General features: G+C 34.7%; 4 protein-coding genes and 1 long non-coding RNA gene across 5 annotated transcripts; 1 reads left to right on the forward strand and 4 right to left on the reverse strand.

Moving 5' to 3' along the window:
* The first annotated feature begins 7,037 nt into the window (after positions 1 to 7,037).
* Positions 7,038 to 8,585, forward strand: LOC121807383 (protein CUP-SHAPED COTYLEDON 3-like). Its single transcript, XM_042207597.1, has 3 exons — positions 7,038 to 7,442; positions 7,509 to 7,783; positions 7,873 to 8,585. The coding sequence occupies exons 1-3, from the start codon at positions 7,241 to 7,243 to the stop codon at positions 8,398 to 8,400; spliced, it is 1,005 nt and encodes a 334-aa protein (XP_042063531.1). The 5' UTR covers positions 7,038 to 7,240; the 3' UTR covers positions 8,401 to 8,585.
* Positions 8,586 to 9,780: 1,195 nt separating this feature from the next.
* Positions 9,781 to 10,973, reverse strand: LOC121807135. The gene is made up of 2 exons (XR_006051756.1): positions 10,654 to 10,973; positions 9,781 to 9,930 (listed from the first exon to the last, which is right to left on the reverse strand). It is a non-coding gene; the product is annotated as an uncharacterized LOC121807135 (long non-coding RNA).
* A 3,888-nt stretch (positions 10,974 to 14,861) lies between these two features.
* LOC121806991 (RING-H2 finger protein ATL80-like) lies at positions 14,862 to 15,593 on the reverse strand. The gene has a single exon (XM_042207179.1). It carries the CDS (start codon positions 15,526 to 15,528, stop codon positions 14,968 to 14,970), a length of 561 nt encoding a protein of 186 aa, XP_042063113.1. The 5' UTR covers positions 15,529 to 15,593; the 3' UTR covers positions 14,862 to 14,967.
* Positions 15,594 to 20,753: 5,160 nt separating this feature from the next.
* LOC121809421 (glyceraldehyde-3-phosphate dehydrogenase B, chloroplastic-like) lies at positions 20,754 to 23,109 on the reverse strand. The gene is made up of 9 exons (XM_042210036.1): positions 22,898 to 23,109; positions 22,678 to 22,791; positions 22,321 to 22,482; positions 22,076 to 22,243; positions 21,836 to 21,996; positions 21,695 to 21,756; positions 21,567 to 21,616; positions 21,083 to 21,489; positions 20,754 to 21,006 (listed from the first exon to the last, which is right to left on the reverse strand). Exons 1-9 carry the CDS (start codon positions 22,985 to 22,987, stop codon positions 20,874 to 20,876), a joined length of 1,347 nt encoding a protein of 448 aa, XP_042065970.1. The 5' UTR covers positions 22,988 to 23,109; the 3' UTR covers positions 20,754 to 20,873.
* Positions 23,110 to 23,379: 270 nt separating this feature from the next.
* Positions 23,380 to 26,244, reverse strand: LOC121809422. The gene is made up of 5 exons (XM_042210037.1): positions 26,047 to 26,244; positions 24,909 to 25,026; positions 24,409 to 24,505; positions 24,125 to 24,211; positions 23,380 to 23,750 (listed from the first exon to the last, which is right to left on the reverse strand). The coding sequence occupies exons 1-5, from the start codon at positions 26,105 to 26,107 to the stop codon at positions 23,616 to 23,618; spliced, it is 498 nt and encodes a 165-aa protein (XP_042065971.1). The 5' UTR covers positions 26,108 to 26,244; the 3' UTR covers positions 23,380 to 23,615.
* Positions 26,245 to 27,433: the final 1,189 nt, after the last annotated feature.

The raw sequence follows: 27,433 nt of genomic DNA on the forward strand, positions 1-27,433 counted from the left end.
TTTTTATAGGTAAGATTTAATGTTTGGAAAGTGTTTGCTTTCAAGTGAAGGTGTCTGAGACTTTAAGGTTGGTTTACAGTATGTTTCCAAAATTGGTGATGATGATACACAACTTCTGAGCTAAGAGATGATGTTATAATTTGGTGACAAGATCCTAATCAATCGATAAATAACAAATTGTGTTTTTTTTAACTAAAATTTTCTTTAGGCACAAGGCCCAGCCATGTAGAAGGCATATTAAATCACAATTTGATCCGACATCAATAGGCCCATCCATGTTGAGGTCTTTAATAAAAGAAGTTACGAAAAACAATGTATTTGAAGCCACGCCCTCTCTCGAAGACCAGAACTTGAGTCGGGCGCCTTAGACCACTCGGCCATCCTGACATGTTGTTCGACGTTAATGTAGTAAACTCATATATAGCTAGCACATATTGAAACATTGCCAAAACTAGGTTGAAAGGATAAACGGAGACAAAAGTTTTTCAGTAAATGGAAATTTAGGGGGTAATAGAAAATTCTAATGGTTGAATAGATTTATATACCATGTGAATTCAAGATGAGATGTGCTCTGTACAGTCATCATCATCATCATCATAATTATTATGAATATCAAGAGGTACTAGTATATTAGTAAGAATTGTCTCATTATAAAAAGTTTCTCGTTACAATTTCATGAATTACTACTATGAAACGTGTGACCGTGTGAGAATAAGTTTTGTACAATTCGATGCAAAATAAATTTTGAGAAGAGAGAGTTTCAAAATGCATTGATAGCAATGGTACGAACACAAGTGGTGTCCCAACTACTATACTACTAGTAATACACAAACTACAATAATTCCTGCAATAATTCTAACCGTATTTAATTTTTTTTTGTACTATATGGTGGCGTTCGGTTGGAAAGATAAAATTATAATGAGATTCAATATAGGATAAGATAAGATGAACTTTATCTTGGACTAAATTAGTATTACTAAATTTTATATTGATGTTTGGTTGAAGAGACTATGTCCAAGACACAATACTAATTAAAAATTATATTAATCAAACTAATATAAAAATTATCATTAATTAAGCTTATTTATTATAAAATTTACAACACAGTTTAAATCTATTCATTATCTGATACAGTAAATAAATATTAATTAAATATATAATCCAACAAAATATTAATAAAAAAACTTATTTAATTATTATGAAGTAGGGGTACTACATAAATAGTCGACAATACAACCCAGTAAATCTCATTCATGAAGAAGTGATAATATCCATTAATCATTATAACCTCATTGACCAAAAAAACAATTGTTAAAATAAAAAAAAATCATTTAACAAAAAAAATTGCCAAAAAAGCAACCGCCAGAAGAGAGAGAAAGGGGGTATATTACTGTAGAGACAAATTAGTTGAAGCCATAATTTTCACGAAGAAGAAGCGGCTGATCGAGTTCCTCTCCGCCACCATCGACGAGGAAGAGGGGAAGCCGATCGCGAAATCGTTCTGGCAATTCCGCCGCAGCAGCAGCATCAACTCCGATCCCGTCACCGCCAGTGATAGAAGAGAGAGAAAGGGATGGTAGAGACAAAATTAGACGGAGGGTGAAGGGTGAGATGGATAGTACGGGATTAAAGCCATAATTTTCACTCTTGATATGGGCTTTGTCGGGCCGTGACTCTGAGTTGCGGGCCGATGTTTGATGGATATTGAGCAACCGAACGGCAGATTCTATGCAATCCTTGCATTAGTTCGGTTAACCGAACGGCACCTATATGGACTATTAGTTTTGTCAATATTCAACACAAAAATTCAAGAAGTAAATGTAATTACAGAGCTGCTATACGATCTGAAACGGTTGCTTGTTTTTCAGGACATCATGTGTATTTATCTTTTTAATTAGCTGGAAAATATTTTATCATTGGAATGATTGATTATCTGAAAAAATGATCATCAAATTCGGCAAAGGTTTTTTGGACTGCATTATACATACGTTTTGGGTTACTTAATTTTGGTTTATCTACTTCATCCACAAAATCAAACACTTCTCTTTTATTATCTCGTGTGAATAAATTATAAACAAAAGAAAAGATTATTACACATAACAAATTTGTATATAGCGCTTTTTCTTTGTTTTTTAAAAATGATATCTGCATTGCTACTCCCAGCCAGGGGCGGACGCAGAAAAATATATCGATATGGATTATAAATTTTGATTCAAATTATATTTTTGGGTGTTTTAAATTATTTATAAGGGTTTACACAATAATGTACACTAAATTTAGATATATTTCAAAAATTTATAAAATAAATAGTATTAAAAAAGAATTCATTGAGAGCTTAAGCCCTTCCTCTATATCACTTGAGTCCACCTCTGATCCCAGCTAAATTAAGTCGTATTTCTTTTTGAAATGTCATAACTAAGTTGAATAATGTTCTTTATTGACAAAAAAACAATACATCCAATCAGTCTTACTTAATTTATTCTATCACATAGTACTTTAATTTTTCTTTATCTTTCCTATTTTATTTTTCTATTTTAGTTTTGATCATGCTTTCTTAATTTCTATGCTTAAAAGTTCACTCAATTTAGTTGGGAGAGTATTATTTTTATTAAAATACTAATTCAAATTTTTTTTACTATGAACTGTCACGTCAATGACAGGAGTTAGAATTTTTTTCCTTTTTCTCAAAGGAGAGTAAGAACATATAGTTTATTTTCTATTATGAAGAACCGAACTGTCAAATTTTTTAATTTGCATTATATAAGTGATGTTTATTGTCTCATTCAATTATTTGTTGGATCATATACGTACGTCACCAAGATTTTTGAAGCCTAATTTTTTTAAGTACAAAACCACTAGCATTACAAAGATTCATATTAGTAAGCAAAAACTAGCTACTACAAAAAATAATTTTTTGTTCAACGTATACTTATAAATCACCTATATATATTACTCCAATTAAATTTGATTTTGTAAATTTGTGAAGACAAAAGAGAAATAGGTGCACAAATACAATAGTCGTGACAATTTTGTAGGCTGGCAATACGTATGTTTTGACACATCGTGCTTACTTACTGCTAATAATTTTGTAGCTGTCAAATGCTAATCATCAAATGAAGGAGCTGCTTCATTTTTAAATCAGACTGCTCTGGTACAACTTTTAATTTTCCATACACTACTATTGTTGGTTACGTTGGATTAGGAGTAATAAATCAAGTAACTAAAATATGTCACAATATGTTCATTGAAACGTTGCATTTTTGCAATTATTATGAATATTTAACCAATTTAAATTATACATTTATACTATAGTAGATAAAAATATTAAATGGAAGCTAGTAGTATAGGGGGTGGGGGTAGGTGGGAGTTACTAATGCGTACGTGTGCATATATATATATATATATATATATATATATATAGGCCTGCTCACTGTTGCTGCCCACTAGATTCTCACTGTTGCTATCTTTTACTTGCTTCACTAACCATCGTCTTTAACGGAGTACATTTTTTTTTTATATAAATTGACCTTATTTATCTACCCCCAATTTTTCCATTATTCAATTGTTGGAATTTTGTGATTAGGATCTATAGGGTACTACTCTTTAATTTGCATGCTTTAATTTTATGGAGTAATTTTTTAGAGTTTTGTTTAGGGACTTATTAATTAGGTTTGGTATCTTAGATAATTTACGCAAATTTGAGTACATCGTTCCACCATTCTATCATGGTTAAATATGATGCAAAATCTGAAAATTATTCTAATACCTTCACTTCGGTACTAATTAATGCTTTTGAAGATTTATTAGAGCATCCACAACCGTGCTCTTGCCAGGGAGCACGGTTGTGGGTCCGGACTTTTTCTGTCTGCTCTCTGGCAAAAGCACAACACCTACAGGTGTGCTCTTCCGCAAGGACGAGCACAATTCAATTTAAAATCCAATTAAACAAAAACATTTCCATAATATTAAAATTCATTATAAAAACCTAAATAATATTACAAATGACAAATAAAATAAAAACGACATAATTAAAATACTAAAAATTAAAAATTACATAATTAAAATACTAAAAATTAAAAATTACGTAATTAGACTCCTAAAAATTAAAAATTACATAATTAAAATCATACAATTTGAGATTGAGAGAGTTGTTTGGTATAGTGTCATTTTTTTGTGTTTGAAATGAGACTATTTATAGATGAAAGTATGAATTTTGGGGTAAAAATAATGAAAAAAAATAAATTAAAAGTGTGGAAAAAATGGATATATTTTATTAGGAAGTGGGAAAATATTTTTTTATTAATTTTGAATTTTTCAGATTTTTTCGATTTAAAAAAATAATAAAAAATGATAAATCAACGGGCCAATCAGAGCATGCCACGTCGACGCCTCGTGCTCTTGCCGTTGGCACGGATGTGCTCTTAGGCACGTACGTGCTCTTAGCTAAGAGCACGTACGTGCCAGCGGCAAGAGCGCAGCAGCACGGACGGACGGACATCGTCCGTCCACCGTTGTGGATGCTCTTATGTTAGAGAAAAAAGGAAAAATTATCATTTGACTTTATCATGTCATTGATGAACAGTGATGTAAAATACAGAGGTTGAATCGTCTAACATCTTTCACATTTAATATGTGGAGTGTATAATTAAATTTTCATTTTTGAAGTTTGAACTCCTAGTGAGATTTTTCATGAAAATTGGGCACAAATATGTTTGGACACTCAACGTACAAGAATTTTATTTCTTTTTCCTCCTAACTCGATTTGTAGCTGGAATATACTTGTATATTTGTTGTGCAATGAAATTTCACCCTAACTATCCCGCTACTATACTAATTAACAATTATATAAATAAAGTAAAAAGAAAAAGTAACTATCTTGATCATCTTCACTAAGTAATAAATTGAGATTATGATGCATGTAACTTTGGTATGAATGTAAGTCAAACGGGAAATGCTTGTTGGTGTTTATCCGAATTCATTTAATATTTGAAACGAGAGTATTAAATTATATTTTTTCTATATTTTCTTCTAGGAGTATAATTTTATTTTTGTTCGATTTTGCATGATGTTGGGAAATGGGAAAACCTATAGAAAACCGTTAGGTGATTTAGCAAAGTGTGTGCATTGTCAAGCAGATAAGTGTGTGTTTGAAGGTGAAAGGCATCAGCACAGCTCACAATGCATACGAAAGCTACAAATTGATGAAAGAAATTTAAGGAAATGCACTTTCATCAAAAGCTGAGGTTTGGTTTTGAGTTTCACAATACACCCTACCTACCTCTTTAGGAGGGGCCCTAATTGGAGTATCACTTACTACGAAAATATGACATCAACTAATTAATGCAGTTAATATAAAATTATGTCCTTAATTAGATAACATAACAGTTAAATAAATACAGACACTGTAAAGAAATTTATCAGTGTATCAGATAATCGAAAGATTCGAGAATGTAGGAAATCCAAGATATAATTTTGGAAGAGGCAGAATTAATAGAAGTGAATGAATGAGGGAAAAATGCATTTTTTTTCTACTTTAACGAGGGATAAATTTATAGCTATACAAAATAAGTTCATGATAAATCTCAAAACACAATTTTGGAGGTGACGGAATCAATAGAAGTGAATGAACGAGGGGGGAATGAAGCTTTTCTACCTTAATAAGGGATAAAATTATAATTATACAAAATAAGTTTTCAAAAAAAATTATAACGACGAGTAAAAATTAGCTAGGTCCTCGATCTTAAGTTCTTTACTAGTACTTAATTAATAGCTACTAAATCACATTTCCACTCTCCCTTAAATCTGTCAATTGTTTTAGATGACAATTTAACTATTCATGTTTGTATGTAAAATTATTAAATGGACGTTAAAGACAAAAAAAAGGTCTGATCACTCATACTACTTCCATTTATGAAAATTAGTTTTGATAGTGGATGTTACATAGTTTAATGTAAAATCTGTAAAATAAGAAAGATAGTAAAAAAAATGGGACTCACACCATATTACAAAGAGAAATTTATAATAAACAGATATTGACTAATGTCTATGTACGTTCCATAAAAAAACACTACTAGTAACTATTGTTCAGTAAAGCATCATTAGATCATCCACAAAGGTGCCCGTCCCGGAGGACGTCCGACCGGCGTACCGGAGTTTCAGGGCGGGACGTCCGCCATTGCGCAGTGGTGGCGCGGATACGGACGTCCGCTGCGGACACCGGAGTTCCGCGGCGTTCCCGAGACGTCCGTCGCGACGTCCTTGCGGACGTCCGTCATTGCGTCTCGATTATATTATATTTTTTTTTTCGAAAATTCTATAAATACGGCTCGTTGAACTTCATTTCATTCACACCACTTGTATTAACGAGTATTTCTCTCTCTACGTCTCTTTTATATATCCAGAATGGCTGGTAGTGGTAGTGGTAGTGGCTTTGGTGCGGGTGGTAGTGGGGGGGTATGATGGCGCATAATGGGGCGAATTCATGCACGTGTGCGGGAGGCGGCGGAGAGGGAGATACATGCGGCCTTGGCACATGTCGGCAAATGCACGGACTCGCTCGATATAATTGAAGAAGTATGGCAGCGGAGGAGTCGCCGTTGATGGAATTTGTATTTATTGAAGTGTACCTTTTTTAGTTTTTTTTGGTTGAAATGTACCTTTCTTTTTTTTATTTAATGAAATTTTTATTTCGTAATCGTGGTGAAATTTTAATTCCGTAAATTGTTTAATTTGGTGAATTTGTGAATTTTTATTATTGTGGGAAATCCGTCGGGATGTCCTTGGTGATGTCCGCCACTATGCAGTGAGAAGTCCTTAGACGTGGCAGGAGGTATTTTTGGGATGTCCGCGGAGATGTTCGCCGGGACATCCGCACCACTGTGGACGCTCTTAGATTAGATTAAATAGATAGTAATTGAATTGGATTAAATACAATTAGTGTGAATCTGAGAGCCTGAATCTTTGTAAAGCATAGCACGCATAAATCTCTGCAACAAACTCCCATTGCATTTTCACCTTTCCCTCTCTATCCTCTCTCTCTTTGATTATTATTTTACCAGTTTTGGAGCCCTTCTCAGGTGGCTTTTACAGTCCCTATGCAGATTAGCCTTTATTACGACCCCAATCTATTCCATTCTCCTTCGTTTTCAGTGCTTCATTTATATAAATAACCCACCACAACCATCACCTTCTTATCCATGCTCCAATTTCTAAATCCTCTAACACAATTCATCTCATCAAAATGTTGGGAGTGGAAGAGATTCTGTGTGAGCTTGAGAGAGATGAGCATCACCATCAAGGCCTACCTCCTGGCTTCAGATTCCACCCTACTGATGAAGAGCTCATCACCTTCTACTTAGCTTCCAAGGTCTTCAACGGCGCCTTCTGCGGCGTCGACATTGCCGAAGTCGACCTCAACCGCTCCGAGCCGTGGGAGCTTCCAGGTGCATATTTTGATAAAAAAACCTAATTTGTTATGTGTAACCCTAATTTTGTGATTCATATTGCAGATGCGGCGAAGATGGGGGAGAGAGAGTGGTATTTCTTCAGCTTGAGAGACCGGAAGTATCCGACCGGGCTGCGGACGAACCGGGCGACGGGTGCGGGTTATTGGAAGGCGACCGGGAAAGATCGGGAGGTGTTGAGCGCTGCAAATGGGGGCCAGATTGGGATGAAGAAAACCCTAGTTTTCTACAAGGGGAGAGCGCCGAGAGGGGAGAAGACCAAGTGGGTGATGCACGAGTACCGCCTCGACGGCGAGTTCTCGAGCCGCCACACCGGCAAGGTCTCCATTTTTCACAGTATATACCGACACGAAACAAAACAATGATCTTAAAGAATCTAATTGTGATATGTTATGTTTGGTATGGACAGGAGGAGTGGGTGATATGCAGAATCTTCCAAAAGATGGCTGAGAGGAAGAGTTTGGTGCAAGGCCAAAACTACCTGCTGAGAGGCTCATCATACTACAGTTACAACCCAATGACTTCACTGCCTCCATTGCTCGAGTCACCAGTAACACTTGATCATCAAGATCAACTATCATTGCATCATCAAAACTCTCTTCTCTATCACACTGCTAATCAGGATCAACCGGAGCTCAAAGCCCTACTCAACTACCCGCTCGCATCCCGACCAGTTGGGAGCTCGGTGTTCCTCAATTCCAACCAAGGCTTGAGTTTGAAGGAGCTGAGCAATGCCATTGCATCACAGTGCAAGAATGTGGGTGGTGGTGGTTATGGGGGTGGCAATAGCAAATATGAAAATCATCCATTTGTTTTTGGGGGAGATTTGGCAATCCCATCAGGGGTAGCAGTGGGTGATCACATCGTTACAGCTGCCTTGGATGCTGCAGCTATTGATCATGTTATGTCAACTGAGCCTGCTTTTAAATGGTGGTAGTGAGAGAGATGGAGATTTTAATCCCATCATAGTCATTAGAGATTATTCTTGCCAGTCTTAAATATTTCAAATAGCATAATGTTTCATGAATGTAAGCATGTAGCAGTAGCAGTGATGATGGGGACCAAGGAATGACTATATTTTGCTGTTTTTGTAGCACATATATATATTTATGCCAAGATAAAGATCTGCATTGAACAGCTACTCATGGTATATAACCAAAATATTTGATTTCTGGCAAAAAAAAGAAGATTTTATTGGGAAAAAAAAGTGATGGGGCTGGATTTGATTGGGGTGCGGGGATGATGTGATGGCAGGATGTGAGTCTTCTTATATGTACCTGTATAGATATAGCTGTGCATATATATAGAGGTAAATTTGTGCAAACGAGAATACCCACTTTATATCTCTCCCCAACCATATACAACAAATATTGGTTGCTGTTAAAAATTGCCATACTTTTAATTGTTTTCATTTCACAAAAAATAAAGAATAAGAAAATCAATAGTTGAGAATCTTGTTTGGTTGATCATGTTGACTCTTTTTCCAGTGTGTAACTGACTATACCTAATTGCATTTGTTGTGTTACAATCAAAATAAGAGAATAAAATCAAAATATGTTTTTCTGTAATTTTTTTGAAAGTCACTTTGTAACTATGCTAAGAATTGAGAAATAAGATACAGTTGATGAGTGCCATAATAAAAGGATGAAAATTTTGGGGGATGAAATTTCAAAAACTCATTAAACAATTAAATTATGAAACCAAAACAATCATCTAAACAAGTGAAAACATTTGTAGCTGGCATCTAAGCATACAATGATGATATAGCTAAAATATCATCTTACCCCAAAAAAACAGAGCATGTTAACTTGTCTTTCTAACAAAGCTTAAACATCAAGTGACCTTTTTAGTAGTATACAATTAGTTCTTATTCTAGTATGAAGTGAACTTAGGAAGTTTGGACAGCACCTCTGTCAATTTTCTACGTCTGTTACAGTCACAACAGACCTTGAGGTTGCTAAACATTAGCACCTGTTTTGAAAACAAACTGATACTAGTCAATAAAGAATAATCAGGACTACTGGTTGATGGCTTGGTGGGAATAAAGCTAATTACCCATATTTGGCTAATAAATACTTCGAGAAGGTTGGGTTTATGATGAAATTAGAAAGTCAACATTATACGCAAGAAGTTGTTGCATCAGCAAACTTTGCCAATCTCAGTATCACAAAATGCAAGACACAGGCCACCCCCAATGAAAAACCCAATCTTCATGTTAATCTTTCAAATCACATTATAGTGAGCGATACACCAAACTCATAGACATCAAAGCTTATAACACAGCATAAGCATATTCAAAAAGAGATGCAAATGATAGTGAAGAAGGAAACAGAACTGCATTGAGATAATTTTAAAAAAATCCTCAGTTGTTTACATCACTGAAACAACATTACAATTATTACATACCATTTTCATTCAACACATTACGACTTTAACCAAAAGGTGGGCATTCAACCATCATGAAAGCCTGCATCATGAAAGACGCCTTAAATTAGACTCATATGATAAGCAAACTTCACATAACAGTCCAGTACTTAGCTTCTGTAGCATGCCAATTATTATTGGCAACTAGATCATTGCAAAATATAAGTTTCATGAACCAAGATTGCAAGCATTAAGCACAAGTAACTCAAGAATCAAAGAAATGTTCACAAAAATGGTTAGTATCAAATCCTATCAGTGAAACAAACTCTTTGTTTCACTCAAGAATCACATAGCAATAGCTAACAAAATAAGAGTCAGGAACAAGAGAAGGAGATTCCAACATCGATACGATATCCCAAATCAATCACTGATCATGTCTTATGACATTAGCTCATTCCTCTGCTTATCGTTAGTGCGGTGGAATCGAACGTTTACGACTAGAAAACATAACTCAACCTAAAAGGGAACAATTTCTACCGGGTTAATCTAAATAATAGCATCTCCACACATTTTCATGAACATTTCAGAATCCAGCTTTCTGAAAAATAATATTTATCCATTTCAAAACAGCATAAATGCCCAAAATTTTCTACAGAACATATTTTACCATCACCGAATAGAAAATCCAACATTTGAGGCACCAATCCATGAAACGGTAACAGATTAAAAAACAGAAAAGTATCATCAATCAAACCCTAACCGCAAACGCGACGACTGAAAAAAATCAAGAAAACAATTTCGAAAGGGTAAAAATTGAACAAATTACCTCTTCATCTAATCAATAGAAATCGAAGATCCCCAATCAACTGGATTTAGATTGAGGTTTTCCGCGCAGAGAATCGGGCGGCGAGTATACGAGGGCGGCGATTATCGTCACCGGAAACACTACATCCTTTGCCAGCGCCGCCAGCTTGGTGACCAACGGCTGTCCTCGCATCACCATCTTCAACTTCAGCTGCTGTTTTTACTTTTCCAGAGAGAGAAATCGGTAACAAATCTGCAAATCGAATCTGATAAACAATAGTAGTAGAGTTTTTTGACAAACAAATCTTCACCGTGTTGGGCTAGTCTAAAGACTGAAAGCCCAATAATGTTGGGCTTTTTATTGAGAGGGATTATTTCTTTTACTACTATATGCAGCAGTATTTTTTTTCTAATTCTTGTTTTCATTTTGATAGATAGTAATATTTAATACTAATAGATGGAGTAATAAATTACAAATTTGGAAAAAAAATTTGACCACATTAAATTAATTTATTGAGGGGGCACTTACGTCAGTTACGTGTACTGATTCATATATACGTCAATTATGTGGCACGGCAAAACGGCGTCGTTTTGATTTTTGAAATTCAGGTTGGCAATCTTGTATAGCTTGGTAAGAATGTCAACTCAAGTATCGTGACACTAAATTAACCTCATCTTATTAAACTCCTAATTAGCTTTAAAATGTAGAAATGCTATCCTATTCGGAATATTCCAAATAGACTAACTTCTCAAAATATGGATGTCCAAATTTATTAATCAAAGTTCGTGAAGGGAAAATTGAGTCAAACGCCTTCGGCTGTCCAGGTATATTGCATGAATAATGTCTTTGTGATCATCACATTATCTTTGATGTCTTATAGTAATATATCATGGCCGTGTTCGGTTGTCAAGATAAAATAATATCAAGATATAATCTAGGACTTAGTTGTGAGATTATTTTAGTCACAGGGGATTAGCTATGACTAATTATCCTATGATTATTCATCTAGGATTGGGTTGAAGGATTGAATTTCATGAACCAAACACACTACATATTTAATTCCGAATACAATCTTACAAACCGAACGCCCCCATATGTGTTTTTAATCAATAGTTCATATACATATCCACTTAGCTTGACATCATATCACGTGTAAACACATCAAAATATCTTAACATGAATCGAAAGATAGAGATATTTTCGGTGTGTCACATCAGTTTCATATACTGTAACATAAAATTTGTGCTTATACTGTAACATTAAATTATTACGACTAATAAGTACTCCATGTTACTTTTTGATATTTTTAAAGACGTTTAGCTGTTTAAAAGCAAAAGTCCTTTAATTGGTGCATTTTTTCACAATCTTCACACTACTATAACCGATTACATCAAAAATATCTTAACAAGTATATATCAAAAGATATAGATATTTAGATGTGTCACGTCAGTTTCTTATGGGAAAAAAAAATTCTTGTTTAAATTATTGTTACTAATATTGTAAGTTGATACATATTTTTGACATTTTCATATAACAAGAGTTCTTCAAAGCTGGCGCATTTTTTTTCACATCTTAATGAAACGTCGACTAATTATGTAAGCATACGATTTGTCTACTTTGATTGAAATTTCGACATGCCACATTAAATTTTTGTTTGAGCAACAATAGGATTCACTATAAATTACTACAATCTATAAGTTCATGTATATATTGACACCCTTAAAGTTTATGTAAAAAAACCACAATTGTTCTAAAATTGGTATATTTACACCTTAATAATTGAGAAAATTACAAGAAAAATCAAGAAGTTTGGTCGAATTTGAGTTTATTTTTAATTTTAAAAATTAGTCAGAAAAATCACGAAATTTAGATTTATTATCAATTATCCCATGAGAAAAAATCTAGTGGTGGATGTGCAACATATTGTTTATATCAATCAATCAAATTATGTTATTTTTTTATAAATAAATAATATTATAGTATAATTCATCAGCACAGATGTTCATGTGTGAATCTCTTGAGGATAATTGAGAATTAAATCCAAATTTTATAATTGTCCTAGTTGAGTTTTAAAGTCGCACGACCAAACAGAATTTAACCACAATTTATTTATATATTTTTTTCAAGAATTTGCCCTTAATAACTCTTCTTTCTTTGTGTAACTTTTAATTAATGATTTCCTGGGTATAAAATAAAATATTACGTACTATGAGAATATAATATGCAAGATAGTAGTATAAATTTTTATTTGATGCCCACATGAATAGGGCTTCTCAACTTTGTTGTTAGTGGGATTTAGTGGAACTATGGACGGCTACAATATAAAGGGAATAACATGGAATAAATTATCTTATTGCAATATTTCCACTATTTGATTTGTCTAACGTTATCATAATAGGTTATAAGTTGGCAACTTTTAGCACACAAAAAGTCGGTTATTGGATATAAATCGTAAAGCTAGTTCAGATCCTCATACTCTTTATTTTATGATATCCTTCATGTTAACATATTGTGAATCTTGTCACTTTTCATAGTAGTATATGTCTTTTTTAAAATATTGTACTTAACCAAATCTATATGTATGCAAATTGAATTTTGATACTAGCTACTAGAAAAAGGTAAATTTAATGTTTTTATTATCACTAGTGGCATGCCCTCATAAAGTTTTAATAGCACCATTATGATTATTTTGTCTTCTTATGACCTAATATATTATTAGTGCAAATATACTCTTGGAATATGATTTGAGCTTCAACCTTTTTATCTAATTAGACAATAAGGCAATAAATCGTAACTTGGTCGGTAAAACTTTAACCTTAAATCTACTTGGAGTCTGAATAATGAAAGTGAAACATAAAATAGTACTCCGTTGATATATAAGACGTGTTTAAATGAAAAAGGTCAAATGAACTTGCTAGAAGTTACAAGTAGTTAGTATGTCAGCATATTTAAAGTTTAAGCTCATCTTTAATTGGAAATTCTCTTAGGAAAGTTGGTCGTCACTTCAAATATGCAAACACATACAAACAAATGCATATATATTAGTAATGGTAAATTTATTACTACTACTTTAGTACCACGTTATTAAGAAATTGCCACGATCACCATTTAAATATACATGTATATATCTTGGCATTAACAATAGATAATAGTTACATTTATACACTATCTTAAAAAAGAGTAATTGCTTTTTGTATTTTGTCTATTTCTCCCCTTTCTTTTACCGTAACATAATAAGCACTCGGCATTATAAAGAACAAAAGTAAAACCCATTTGAAAAGTGTGAATTGGACTTGACATACACCTTTTATTTTCCTCCTCACATTATTTTTAAGTTTTGACGCATCGATGAGTAAATTTTATAGTTACAAGAACAAGGGTATGATAGAAATATAAAAGTTAATTAATCACTTTAAATTTTGATATATCTTATAGTACCATTTTTAAAATTAGATAGAAAATATCACGGAGTTTAATATTGTTTGCAATTACATATACAACGAAACATCCAATCCGTTTACATTGTTAATGTAATATGCTTGTAATCAAATTGATAATATGACTAAGTAAATGTTAAATGCATTGTATGATTTATAAATATTCTAAAGAATCAAATGAAACATAAATCCAGTTTACAACTGTCATGTTAGCATAGCGAGTGCCTAAATAAGGAGCTCAAAATGCTTAAACCCCTTAACCCCCACTAAACTTTCTTGTATAGAGTTTTTAAAAATTTATTTGCATTGGTATACAAAAGTTTTTTAAAAACAAATTAAAAATATATTTTCGAATAAAATTTAAAAATCACAATTCATATAACTGGCATTTTAAAATCCGCCCCGACGCATTATATACAATTTCACTGAAATCAAAGCTCGTGAAATAATAATTCTAAAAAGTACTCCCTTTGTTCCATTAGAAATGAAACGTTTTCCTTTTTGGTTTGTCCCATTAAAAATGAAACGTTTATAAAAATGGAAACAATACTCTCTCTACTTTTTCTTCTCTCTTACTTTACCCTCTCTTCATTAACTCACAAAACAACACTACATAAAATCTCGTGCTGAAAAACAAATGTTGCATATTTAATAGGAGAGGGAGTAGTAGTTAGTATTAGTAGTATTAAATTTCATGAGGTTTCAGACCGATTTTGAGAAACATACAGTAATCCCGTGCATTCGTCGAATTTGCATAATAATGTGATATATACGTAAACCGAACATACAATATATACAGAAATAGCCTTTCATTCTTCAACTTCAGTCACAAATTAATTCTTCCTTCACCCGAATTCTACAATAATTACTGCCAAACTAATGCTAGAAATTAACCTAATCAACACATAAAACCAACACTAATTACTTGGCTTTCTCTCGGCTCCGGCCGCATTCCGGCGGCCGAGCACGCGATCGCCGGCGGCAGGCGCCCGCACTTTTTGCACCGTGCCACCTCCAAAATCCTGCGGCAAGACGGGCACGACGCGTGCGATGCGAGCCACGTGTCGACGCACGCGGCGTGGAATCCGTGTCCGCACTGCGGCAGCACTCGGATCTCGTCGCCGGCGGCGAACTCCGCCAGGCAAATGGCGCAGTCGTGGAGCTTCTCCGCCGCCGCAATTGCGTCCTCGCCGCCGTAGGTGAGCTTCGGGAGAGACTTCAGGACCTTCTTCTTCAGGCCTTTGGTGGCGGCCGGCTGCGAATTAGGATCTCCGCCGACGAGGCGGCGGATCCAGGAGCAGCGTGCGACGGCGACGAGTCCGAGCACGCAGATTAGGGCGCAGAGGAGGGCGGCGAGGATTACTATGAAGTCGGAGTCCATAGATTCGAACGTCGGAGAGGATTGTTGAGACGGCGGCGGGATTGCGCCGCCGAGGAGGCGGGAGGCGCGTGTAGTCATGTAGAGAGAGAAAGGGAGGGAATCGAGGAGAGAGAGAGAGAGAGAGGGGCGGAAGGAATTGTATGTTTGGGTTTATCAGTTTTATATAAGGAAAGTTAGTTAGAAAAGTTTAACAAACATTTGAATTTCTTAAAAAAAAATTAAAAATTAAATGACATTTAAATTAACTGATAATGCTACGGGATAAGTCTCGCCGCCGATCTATATGCTTATACACATACTCTTTATAATGTTTATACGGTGAGTATTTATTCAATTTAATCTGAAGATAAATGTGTTAAGATCTACTTGAATTCGCGACTTTTAATATTCTGTAGGAGTATTACATACTCCCTCCGTCCCGGGCTACTCACCCCTTTCCTTTTCGGCACGGAGATTATGGAATAAGTGTATAGGAAAGTAAAAAATGACGGCTGTAGGTGAAAATTTTTACTAAAAATTGAAAGAGTGCAAGTAACTTGGGACGCTCAAAAAGGAAATAAGTGCGAGTAGTGCGGGACGGAGGGAGTATATATTACTCCTAATTATGAGAATTTTGATAGTTCATATTTGTATGAGGAGGGTGATAAAAAAATAAATTAGGAGAAAGAGCACAAACTAATGATATCAAAAGTGAATTGTAATTACGGTGGGTCAATTTTTTTAAAAAAGGGGCCATTTTTTTTTAGTACATCAACTATTTCAAATGAGCAAATTTGGTCCGTAACATTTTATAATATCTTTTAAGGTCCATCAACTATAACTTAATATCAATTCAACTATATTTTGGTTATTTTCAATATTTTCATGACCAAAGTACCCTTAAAGCCAATAAGGGCAATTTAATCTATTTATCCTCTCATTTTCATTAAAGTATGTAATTTGGGATAGTTGATGTACCAAAAAATATGTTCCCTCTAATTTTAATTTCAAAATAAAAGTATCTTAATGATATTAATATTCTTTTATTATTAATTATTTACGTTTAGTTTTACTTATTTGTAATATTTTAGATCATTGTACTATATTTAATATTAATAGTGAAATAACTTAGATATAAGTATATGTAAACATTATTACTTGTACAGTATTTGTATATAAAAGTAGTTTAATTTATTAGATGAAATATTAATTTTTCAATATTAAAGCTATACATAGAATATGATATTTTTAAGTGCAATACAAAATTGATGATTAAAAATAAATTAAAATATATTAACATACATAGAATCTTAAATAATTCAAAGAGCTAAGTTTTATTTTATCTACTCTTATGTAGTAATTGTAGTCTAAAAAATTAGTTGAAATTATCAATAATCAATTTTAATAAAAAAGACAATGACATTCTTAGTTGAATATATGATTAATTTAAATCTATGATTGTTTAATTAAATAAAAAATCAATAGTTGCTATCAATTGTTTAATATCATAATGTCGCGTCTTAATATTATCATTAAGTCATTTACAACATCATGAAAACTGTTCATAGTTCTCATATCTATTACTTGACTATTCGTGAATCATATTTTTTTTACTTTATAAAATTTTTAATTCAATGTAGTATATATTATATATTATGATTAACTTAAATTTTCAGTTTAATAAAATTACGAGATTCATTAAAATAAAATATTTATCTTAGTTTTATTTAATAATTGAGAATGTAACCATATAAAAGTATTAACTAGCACCAGAAAGTAATATCATAATATTCAAATAAGGTAAGATATATTTTAATAATAATAATAATAATATAAGATCTATTAAACTTAATCCCAAATAAATTAGAAGAAAGAAAAAAAGTGGATGAATAAATATATTGAATTGCCCTCATTAGCCTTTAGGGTACTTTGGTCATGAAAATATTGGAAATAGTCAAAAAGTAGTTGAATTGATATTAACTTATAGTTAATGGACCTCAAAAGATATTATGAAATGTTACGGATCAAATTTGTTCGTTTGAGATAGTTGATGTACTTAAAAAAGAGGTTCCCACTTTTAAAAAAACAATATTAACTACCATTACGAGGTAAAGAAGCATAATTTATTTGTTTTATGTGATTTTGAATTTCATTAGTATATAGTGTATATACAACAAGGGAAAGATTTGACAACTTAACTTTAAGGAGTTGGAGTGTAGTTTTTTTAATGATTTTTATAAAGTGTTGCATTCCAAGTTTCCCACTCGAATTTGTAACACATGTTTGTTTGATTTTCACTATTTTCATTGAATTCTTTAGGCATGCGGCAGGCCTACACATGTGAATTATTTCAAGAAACTAATGATAATGGAATATAAATTTCAATCAATTAAAAAGTGAGTGCATTTCAACCTATCAAGGATTAGAGGACATCAGTGGTCACTATTTAAATGTACATTTAAATTATTCATATGTGAATAATTGTCTTAATGGGTAAATTACGAACAAGAGTGGATTCATCAATTCTCAAATTCAAAATCTTTTTCTATCATTAAATTCTATTTCGTTAAATTAGTGACTAAAACATAGTTGAGGAATACATAAAATTGCCTATGATAATACAAAATTAGTTTAGAAATATTATGAGTTTTGGATTTGTCTTCAATTATTTCAAGGTAAATTTGGTTAAATTATACAAATCTGATATGACAGCCGTAAAATCATACATGAACGCTACCATCGATAAGTTAATCGTCTATTCATTAAAAAAAACATTGTTGTGTAGTTGAAAATATCAATAATGTATTCCACGTAGAGGACAAATTTTTATTGTGAGATACTTACTAACTAGCAAACTTTTAAAGTTACGGGTCTAACCTAAATTTTTATAAATTTCATATTTTTTAGGCGATTTTCCCATATATACGGTCGATGGTAGTTGGATGCAAATTATGTTTAGTTTCATGAATTCATGGTCGGCATCACTACGAAGATTTGAGCAACTATAGCACATGCTCCTCACAAAATAGTGCTATAAATATATATATTTGCCCATACTTTTCGTCTCGATCTCAAATAATACTTGCTATTCATATAAAAGATATTGATATGTCATTTCATATATTTGACACGTATCACTTCATATATTTAACATTTCATATATCTCGATCTCAAATAATACTTGCCCATATATCATTTCATATATGTCATTTCATATATTTAAAATATAAAGAGTCATTGTACAATTACTACTTGTGTCACAGCAATTCTTATCGAACTAAATCAATGCGGTGAAGATGGATATAATGTTAGGCAAACTATTGGAGAATATTTTGTTCTCTCATTTTTGGTATTTTACAAACCATTTTTATACCAAAACAAGTTAAGTGCAATGCACCAAGAAAAAGATTTGTGTATTCAACTATTTTTTTCATTTTTATGTTTGGATAAGGATTGTAGTAATTAATATCTTGATGATCACTAGGAATCTTTTAGGATGCTCGAGAATAAGATTTGGTGAACTTCAAGTGTATAAGTTAATGGTTAAGTTTGATGAATTTCGTACTAATTACTACTATTATATGAATTGAATCCATATGTTCTAAAGATTAATATTCAGTGAACTTCACAGACGCCAAATAACATAAGGAATAAAGAAGACTTTTTTAAGAATTTCTGAATTAAAAGTAGTGTACTAAGAAAACTAGAAAGTAAAGTTGAATCAATTACCAAACGAGATCATTTAATATTTTTTTTAATGGAGCTATGATTTGGTGCTTAATGGGTAATTTTTGTGTCAATACTTGTAAATTAGTAGTATTATTTTGCTTAACAAAAACAATAATAATAGCCATAAAAAAATATTAACTCTAACTATTTTAAAGCCTTAATAAAACTTATAGTAGTAGAAATACAAGAAATAATAAAAATATGAAAAAATGAAAGAAAAAAAGATAAAAAAATTAAATAATAGTAACACACTATCCACTCATTGCCCCTTCCCGAACCCCCATTGGTCTCATCGTCGGTCCACGAGAACCAGAAAATTCTACTTAAATTCAGTCTTTCCGAGCTATCGTTGACCTCATATACGACTACTTCACCCGAGCGACCCCATCTCTGCACACAAGCCAAAAGATATAGTGCAACATATCTAAATTTCGTTTACTTTCATCACATGTAGTATATGGATGTTGTTCTATAAAGCTTAAGGATGTCATGAAACAAACTTGAAATTAAATAGAGCATGTTGGATAACATTAAAGAAGAATATAGTTGGGAAACCAAATTAATGTGTACATTAAATGTTGTGAACCATTGAGAAATGAGATGAATAAGATCTTATTAAGTGTGCTGCACAGAAATATGATAGGGACAGTAATAATGAAGGGGTGAGACAGAAAGATTGAGATGGTAAATGAAGGGTGGATGGATTGGGTTAATTTAAGTGATTAAATTTGTGTGAAATTCATCTAATAATTTACTACAATAGAAATAATAGAAATGAACATATCTAATCTAAAAATATAATAATGCATTATAAAATTTGTTGTCTTGTGCATATTTCTATGATTTGATCAAATTTTGAATTTAATTTCACCAATATAAGTATTTACACATATTCTAGTTCAATGCGAAAATACTTCTTGGTGCAATAATTATACAGAAGAAAGCTATGAAATCTATACAAAACTTTTATCTATTCTATGCCAAACAAAACAGGTTTCATGTATCATTCTAATTTATTGTGAATTTACCATAAATGATCCCGATGTGATTTTTTTTTGAAATTATATCCGACACAATAACCGTAATCATAATATAAACATGACTACTAATGAGTTAAACAAATGTCGTTTAACAAGAAAAAAGCGACGTTGTTTGATAAGAAAACGCCAATAATATATATACTCCTTTTCATCCGCGAATAAAAGTCTCATTTTTTTCCAACATGATTTTTTTTCCAACATGATTTTCTACGAATCTACGATTGGATCAAATTATACAGTTAAATTCATCACTATCAGTCATATTCTAATTCAAAGCGAAAACACTTGGTGCGATAATTATACAAAAAAAACCTACAAAATCTATGCATTATATACTTTTATGCCAAACAAAATTATTTTCTCGTATATCTCTAATTCTCTACAATACAAAAAATATTACTCCTAATATCTCTATAATAATATTGGTTCACGTCTACCTCTAATTCTCTACATGAGCTTTGGGCCAATGAGCCTATCTTCTTTTGTATATAATTTAAATAATTCATAATCTAGCTATAATTAATTAAATTATCATCCTAATATAGAACATAAATCTTTCACACAATTCAAAACGATATATTATTAAGTATAAGTTTATAGATCTGGCTTTCAATATTTCGATAAACAAGAATTCCCATGAGAAGAAAAATAACGAAAATTTAGATCCTAAAATGATTATTCATAAATCTTGCATTCCTCATCTGCAGGACTAGTCTTGCAAAAATCCTCCAAAGGGTCTCCACTCCCCTCTTCAACACCACTCGGCCACTTGTCTGCCACCAAATGAGCCAAATCCACAACCCTTTGGCTGAAAACATGAAACAATCAATATCTACGTATCGATAGAGAATTGAAATCACTATATAAGTTTCATGAATATGCACCTGTATCCCCATTCATTGTCGTACCAAGCGACGACCTTGACCATGTCGTCGCCCATGACCATGGTGAGCGACGAGTCGATGGTGGAGGACACGTCGCTGCACCGGAAGTCCACCGAGACTAGAGGCACGTCGCACACCGCCAGCACGCCGGCCAACGGGCCGTCCGCCGCCTTCCGGAACGCGGCGTTCACATCCTCGGCCGAGATTCCTTTCTTCGCCACATTCACCACGAGATCCACCACCGACACATTGGGCGTCGGGACCCGCAGGGCGATGCCGTTGAGCTTCCCCTTCAGCTGCGGCAAGACCAAGGACACTGCCTTCGCCGCTCCCGTGCTCGTTGGCACGATGTTAAGCGCCGCCGCCCGTGCTCGCCTCAGGTCCCTATGTGAAGCGTCTAGAAGCCTCTGCAGTGGGACCCATCAACCTTACCATTTATTCATTCATTTCAAACATGTTTATACTTAACTTTACACAACTATACCTGATCACCAGTGTATGAGTGAGTAGTTGTCATTGTTCCTTTCACAATGCCTACAAAAAATATAAGGAACTCAATTATTTTTGTAATTTTCTATACTTCAATTCAAAAATCACATGATTAAATCATACCAAATTCTTCATCCAAAATCTTCACAAAGGGAGCCAAACAGTTGGTGGTGCAAGAAGCATTGCTGCAAGAATTCAAACAAACCATTTCTGTCATCTAATGCCACTTCATTTACACCTCTAGATACCAACAAATCTCCTCACCTGATGATATCCGAGACCTCGTGGCCATAGTCCTGCTCATTCACACCAACGACGTAGGTAGGGATGTCGGCCCCTTTGGCCGGGGCAGTGATGATCACCTTCTTGGCTCCGGCCTGGATGTGCTTGCCTGCTCCCGGACCATCGACGAAAACACCAGTCCCCTGCATTCCCCACATTCCGGATAAGCACATAGCTTGTCTAGTTTGTGTACATACGTTATGAGAGGTGTGATATACATACCTCGATGACAATGTCAATGCCTAGCTCAGCCCAAGGAAGCTTGAGAGGGTCCCTGTTGGAGACAACCTTGATGAGCTTCCCGTCCACACTGATCGTCTCGTTGTCCACTGCTTTCACCTCGGCCTTGAAAGTGCCAAGCATCGAGTCGTACTTGAGCAGGTGAGAAGCCTGCAATGGTTGTGCAAATCAAGACCATATCTATCATCAGCCATGAAAAGGTTATATTTTGTGTAGTGTGGTCTCACGTTTTTCACGCCACCGCTGTCGTTGACGACCACCACTTCTAGTGGAGAATCCTTGCGGCCGTGCCAGCAGCGGAGGAAGTTCCTCCCAATGCGCCCGAACCCATTGATGGCGACCTTCAGCTTCGCCACGGTCTCTCCCTTGACAGGAGCTGATCCTTTAGCCTAATCTTGGGCAGCAAAGATAGTTAAAAAAACTCCTAATTTTGGTGATCAACCATTTCATTTCAACTAAGTTCAGATGGATCTTATTCATAATAGTAGCATCATCTAGATCAAGATGCTTGCTATATCAAATTTTAGGGACAATACTCGAAGTGATCTATACTCGATTATCGAAGCAAAGGGAGAGGAAAGTACCTTTGGGGTGAGGTGGGCAGCCACTGCATCAAAGAATGAAGCTTCCCTACCATTCTTTGCAAAAGTAACACAGCCACTGGATTTGAGACCAGAGAACTCTGATACTTCAAGCTTCTATACAATCATGAAAAGTATCAAATCAGAATTTATGAAACAAGATCATTGAAGATTGCTCAAGTTATGTAGATCTCAAAAATGAAAGCAGGAAGAGAAAGTTGACCTTTGAGAAGCATTGAGCAGGAGAGGGCTTGGAAGGAAGCTTTGTGAAGGGTAGGATTATTGAAGAGGCCAAAGCTGCATGGGATGCCATTGCTGCAACAACAAAATTCAGATGAAAAATTTACCAACATATATGAAATCAATGCTACATTTGGGAAAGCATTGTTTTTGTCATGTTGTTGGCTTAGATATGAAACACATGAGTCAAGACATTGAGTGGTGAGGATGAAATCTTGAGACTGATAATGGATAAGATGGTGCATTTTGTTGCACCATCAAAATGCATGTGAGCCACAGATTTTGTCACAGTTTTCATTTCTTGATTGCACTTTTTATAGTCTCACCAAACAGATTTTTCAATAGTTACAAATTCCTTCGCTTTGAAATCCTTTTAACTCTTTCACACTGTTGAACTTGACGCGCGCGCGCGTGTGTATTTGTAACTAAACTTTACCACGAAAGATATATAGTAAGAGAGATAAATACATAAAGATAGGTTTGTAAGTTTAACTGAAATTGCCAATAAAAGAGGTTATTAGACACTGTGATTCTCAGACATACATCAGAATGCAGAAAACTAACAGCAAAATAGCACTATCATATGGCATTTTAGACCCCGCATTCGTAAAGGGCTGCAAACAAGGGCATCAGTGAAGGGTTGGTGCTGTGACGGTGTGACCATATGCCTTAAGAGGATAGGTTGTACATGTTCGCCAGTCTTAGATGAGAGCCTCGATGTCATCTGAGTTCACTGCAGCTCCATTTGGTGGCTCTTCTGATCGCAACTGAGTGGATACGTTATCTATGGCATCGTTCAGCTGTGAAATCTTCTCAGCCAGTTTCTTGCGTTGCTTCTGCATATATAACATTTCACAAGTGTGTAAATTAAGAGAAAGAGCAGTGAGGATGATGCCATTGACAGTTGATTCAACTGAAGATGGAAAAGCATCAACAGTATCTTAAACACACAGAAAGTTCGTCAAACCTTAATTTACTGCACATTACAGATGAAAACAAACTTCGATTTGTTTATTTATTGTTCTAAGAGTGTTTGGAGATTTATCAGCAGAAGAATATAGGATATATCTAAGAGCTTCCTAGGCAACAACCAACTTCGCAAACTTTCCCAGACAGAACATCCTTTTGAACGGCGATGTCCACTACTTTGATCCTAATTTATTTTATGGAGATGAATACAAATAGACACCTGCATAAGGAATAACCATACCTCCAAGGCCTTTTCTTCGTCGTAGATAAATTTGGGCAGCTTTTTCATGAGATCCTTTTTGTCAGCTCCAGTTAAAGCCTTGCTGATCTGTTGATTGCAGCTAGATATCATTATACAATTATCTTGGGTACTCAATGGAAGCAGAAAATAAAAAACACAGTTCCAGAAAACTTATCAGGCATGTCTTATAGATGAACATGGTATTAAAATTTACATTTGAGTGAAAGATGCACGGGAGTAAAACAAATGATAATTCATTGAAATACTTTTGTTTTGATCATCACCTGAGGTGCATAAACACAACCAAGTGTGCCAACAATCAATCCCCCTAAAACAAAGCCACTGACAAAGATGCTTGCACTGCCTGGCCTTCCACCATCACTGCCATAGGATGCATAAAACCAATAAATATATTCAGGGCCATCTCAGAAGCACCTCAAACAATAGTTGGAAAAGTGTAGTCTTCCTATCACTGAGCCATTTAATTACTTACTATATCTTTAAGACTTCTCCTTATTCACAGTAGGTAACGTATATAGATGATCTTGGTTCTTATTTGGTGCTCATTGTGGAAAATACATATTACATGCAGTATGTTAACAACTAACATGAATCCAATAAAATTGAAAAAAACCGCACACAATAGCAAGTATAGAGCAACTCAGAACTAATTAATATAAATGAAGTGCAATGCAATTAACAGAGCCTTGATTTCAAAACCAAACTGCTGACAATAAATTTCATTACTTCCAGATTTAAAGCAATAGTAAGTGAATTTACATACCTATAACTTGTTTGAACAGTGAGTGTCCTTTTTTGGGTGGACAGTCTCCTGTTGCCCTTAAAACTCAAACCCAAGTTATTGGTTCTCACAAATCGATTAGCAGACTTTGAAGAAGAACCTAGCACAAATAGAAAAGTCAACCAATGCAATAAGGTAATGTCAAAAGGGGGTGAACATCTATGGGAGGTGGGCTATCCTATTTAGCAAGAGTAGTTGAATGATTGGCACAAAATGGCTTCAACATTCATAATTTGACTCTTCCGTGTCTAATTCAACCACGTCTCTATTCCTAGTATTCCTTCAAAGTAACTGTTGTAGTGAAACTAAATACGACACAAGAGAGCATTTAACTCTGTATGCATATGGATAATATTAGTGAGAATGTGCTTCAAAAATGTTGTCAGACTTCTCCCACATGAAGAAAATCCCAAATCGGAAAAACGCTACTCAGCATATGAAACTAAGGTCAAAAGGTCATTCAAATTACACCTGAAGCCAAAGTGAATTACTCTGTGCCTTTGCGTAACTATCTTCGTTAGTTTTGCAAATTATCTCGGTTAAGCTAGTTCCCCACTTCCCCAAACAATATGCTCATCATTAAGTAAATTATGATGACTCTTCATATGTGGCCCTCTGATTCATAACTAACCTCTTCATGCCTTATCCCTCCCAACCACACCCATCACAGCAAAGCTATTGTATACAGATATAACCTCAGCATCACAAACATCAGTAGCTATGATTTCGGTGAACAGCACAAAAACATCAGTAATCACAACCCAAAATCCTATCGCAAATGTACATTAATTTAACTAAGACTGCAATTTAACGCCATCAATATTCTATGCCATCATCGAAAATCATTTATACAAAGTACAAATAGGACCTAAAACACCTAATCAATATAGAAAAGGGGTGAGTTGAGCTCTGACAAGAACAAAATTAAGCTACAACGCAGATAAATTCCTTATTAGAGAATAAACGTTTCATACAATGGCTTCAAAAGCAATGAAAATATGGAATCAAATAAAACTCGGGAAAAACAGCTGATCTGTCGATAATCCAACACCAAAAAATACGGGACAATGAAATAAAAAAATGAGCTAGCAATTGAAACAAATAAAAACCGTAGATTTACCAGACGATAAATCAATTGCAGGGCTCCTTGAAATCACAAGGGAATTGGATAAAGAAGTCATTCTGAAAATTTTCCAGAGGCAAAGAGTTTGAAATGCGATGAAATCGAGAGGAAAGTGGAGTGTAATAGTGGAAACTTCTTCACCTCGCGTTGTCTTCTTTATTTTTTCTTTTTTCTTTTTGATGTGTCGATCAAATCGAAGATATAATAACGTTGGCGTTTTAGCTGAATTTTTTAGTTTTATTTATCAAGTTGTCGTGTTTGATTACTTAAAATCGTGTTGAGTCTAGTGGATAGCATTTTTGTTTTAATTTTTTTTAAAAAATATAGTACTACAAGTATTTAATTGCATAAAATCATTGTTTTGTAAATAGTGGACTATAAATTAGGTTTATAGTAATCTATATGGTTCGTATTTGGGGCATCTATACAAAATTATTGACATATGTGGCCTATATACTAATTGTGGCCAATATACTAAAGGCACTTGCAACGCGCTACGCCGGTGTCCCGCGTTCCGTCACGGAGGGACGGGACGGCGGTGCGACGCATTGCGGCGTCCCGTCTCATCCCCAGCCCGTCCCGATCCCGTCCCGCGTCCCGTCACGGCGTGACGAGTGACGAGTCATCTCGCCACGCGCCGAGGCGACGTGGCGCGCCCAGGCGCCATGCGTGACGCCCACTCGCCGGCCCGCGAGTGGGCATCGTCACGCTGACGCAATAAATCATTTTTTTTTTAAAAATGAATTAAAAAAAATTGTAAACTGTAATATTACCGTTTAATTAGTCATTTTTTATTTTTATTTTTATTTTTTTTACTCTATAAATACTACTAATTCATCCTCATTTCACACACAACTACACATCTTCTCTCCCCAAATCATCTTCATTTCCTCTCCAATTTTCATCTAACATCTCATCACAAAATGTCCGGCGACGGAAACTCCGGCGGTGGCGGCTCCGGCGGGTGGGATCTCAACGCGTTCGGTGACTGAGCGAGCATGTACAACACATTGGGTGGTTCCGGTTCGTCGACGTCGGGCACCCAGGGTTCGTCGACGCCGGGGGGTACCAACCACCCAATTTTGACGTGGATGCATAAGCCCGTCCCTCTGCCCCACGGTATTCGCAGGGATTATCACAGATTCAGAAGGATTATTCCGTTGAACCCACTCCGAGAGGAGGTCGAGGCGGGGCAGGAGGCCGAGGCGGTGGAGGAGGCCAAGGCGGTGGAGGAGGCCAAGGCGGTGGAAGCTCCAGGGCAGAGGCGGAGGCGGGCGAGGAGGAGGAGGAGGATCTAGGTCGGTGACAAACACGGATTTTGCATCTTTTTAAGGGCTAGATTTGACTAGTTTTAAATGTCAATCATGCAAATTATGTTCTTAAA

The sequence above is a fragment of the Salvia splendens genome, chromosome 6 (assembly GCF_004379255.2).
Source record: "Salvia splendens isolate huo1 chromosome 6, SspV2, whole genome shotgun sequence".
Classification (NCBI taxonomy): domain Eukaryota; kingdom Viridiplantae; phylum Streptophyta; class Magnoliopsida; order Lamiales; family Lamiaceae; genus Salvia; species Salvia splendens.

Bases quoted from the DNA above. Each gene is read 5' to 3' on its own strand.
- LOC121807383 (XM_042207597.1), top strand. From the start codon at position 7,241: ATGTTGGGAGTGGAAGAGATTCTGTGTGAGCTTGAGAGAGATGAGCAT. The intron at 7,443-7,508 runs GTGCATATTTTG...TTCATATTGCAG, and splicing joins CGAGCCGTGGGAGCTTCCAG to ATGCGGCGAAGATGGGGGAG. The intron at 7,784-7,872 runs GTCTCCATTTTT...TGGTATGGACAG, and splicing joins CGAGCCGCCACACCGGCAAG to GAGGAGTGGGTGATATGCAG.
- LOC121809422 (XM_042210037.1), bottom strand. From the start codon at position 26,107: ATGACTTCTTTATCCAATTCCCTTGTGATTTCAAGGAGCCCTGCAATT. The intron at 25,027-26,046 runs GTAAATCTACGG...TATTTGTGCTAG, and splicing joins TGCAATTGATTTATCGTCTG to GTTCTTCTTCAAAGTCTGCT. The intron at 24,506-24,908 runs GTATGTAAATTC...ATCCTATGGCAG, and splicing joins ACTGTTCAAACAAGTTATAG to TGATGGTGGAAGGCCAGGCA.
- LOC121806991 (XM_042207179.1), bottom strand. From the start codon at position 15,528: ATGACTACACGCGCCTCCCGCCTCCTCGGCGGCGCAATCCCGCCGCCG.
- LOC121809421 (XM_042210036.1), bottom strand. From the start codon at position 22,987: ATGGCATCCCATGCAGCTTTGGCCTCTTCAATAATCCTACCCTTCACA. The intron at 21,997-22,075 runs GTATGTATATCA...TGGGGAATGCAG, and splicing joins GCATTGACATTGTCATCGAG to GGGACTGGTGTTTTCGTCGA. The intron at 21,757-21,835 runs GTGAGGAGATTT...GAATTCTTGCAG, and splicing joins GAGGTCTCGGATATCATCAG to CAATGCTTCTTGCACCACCA.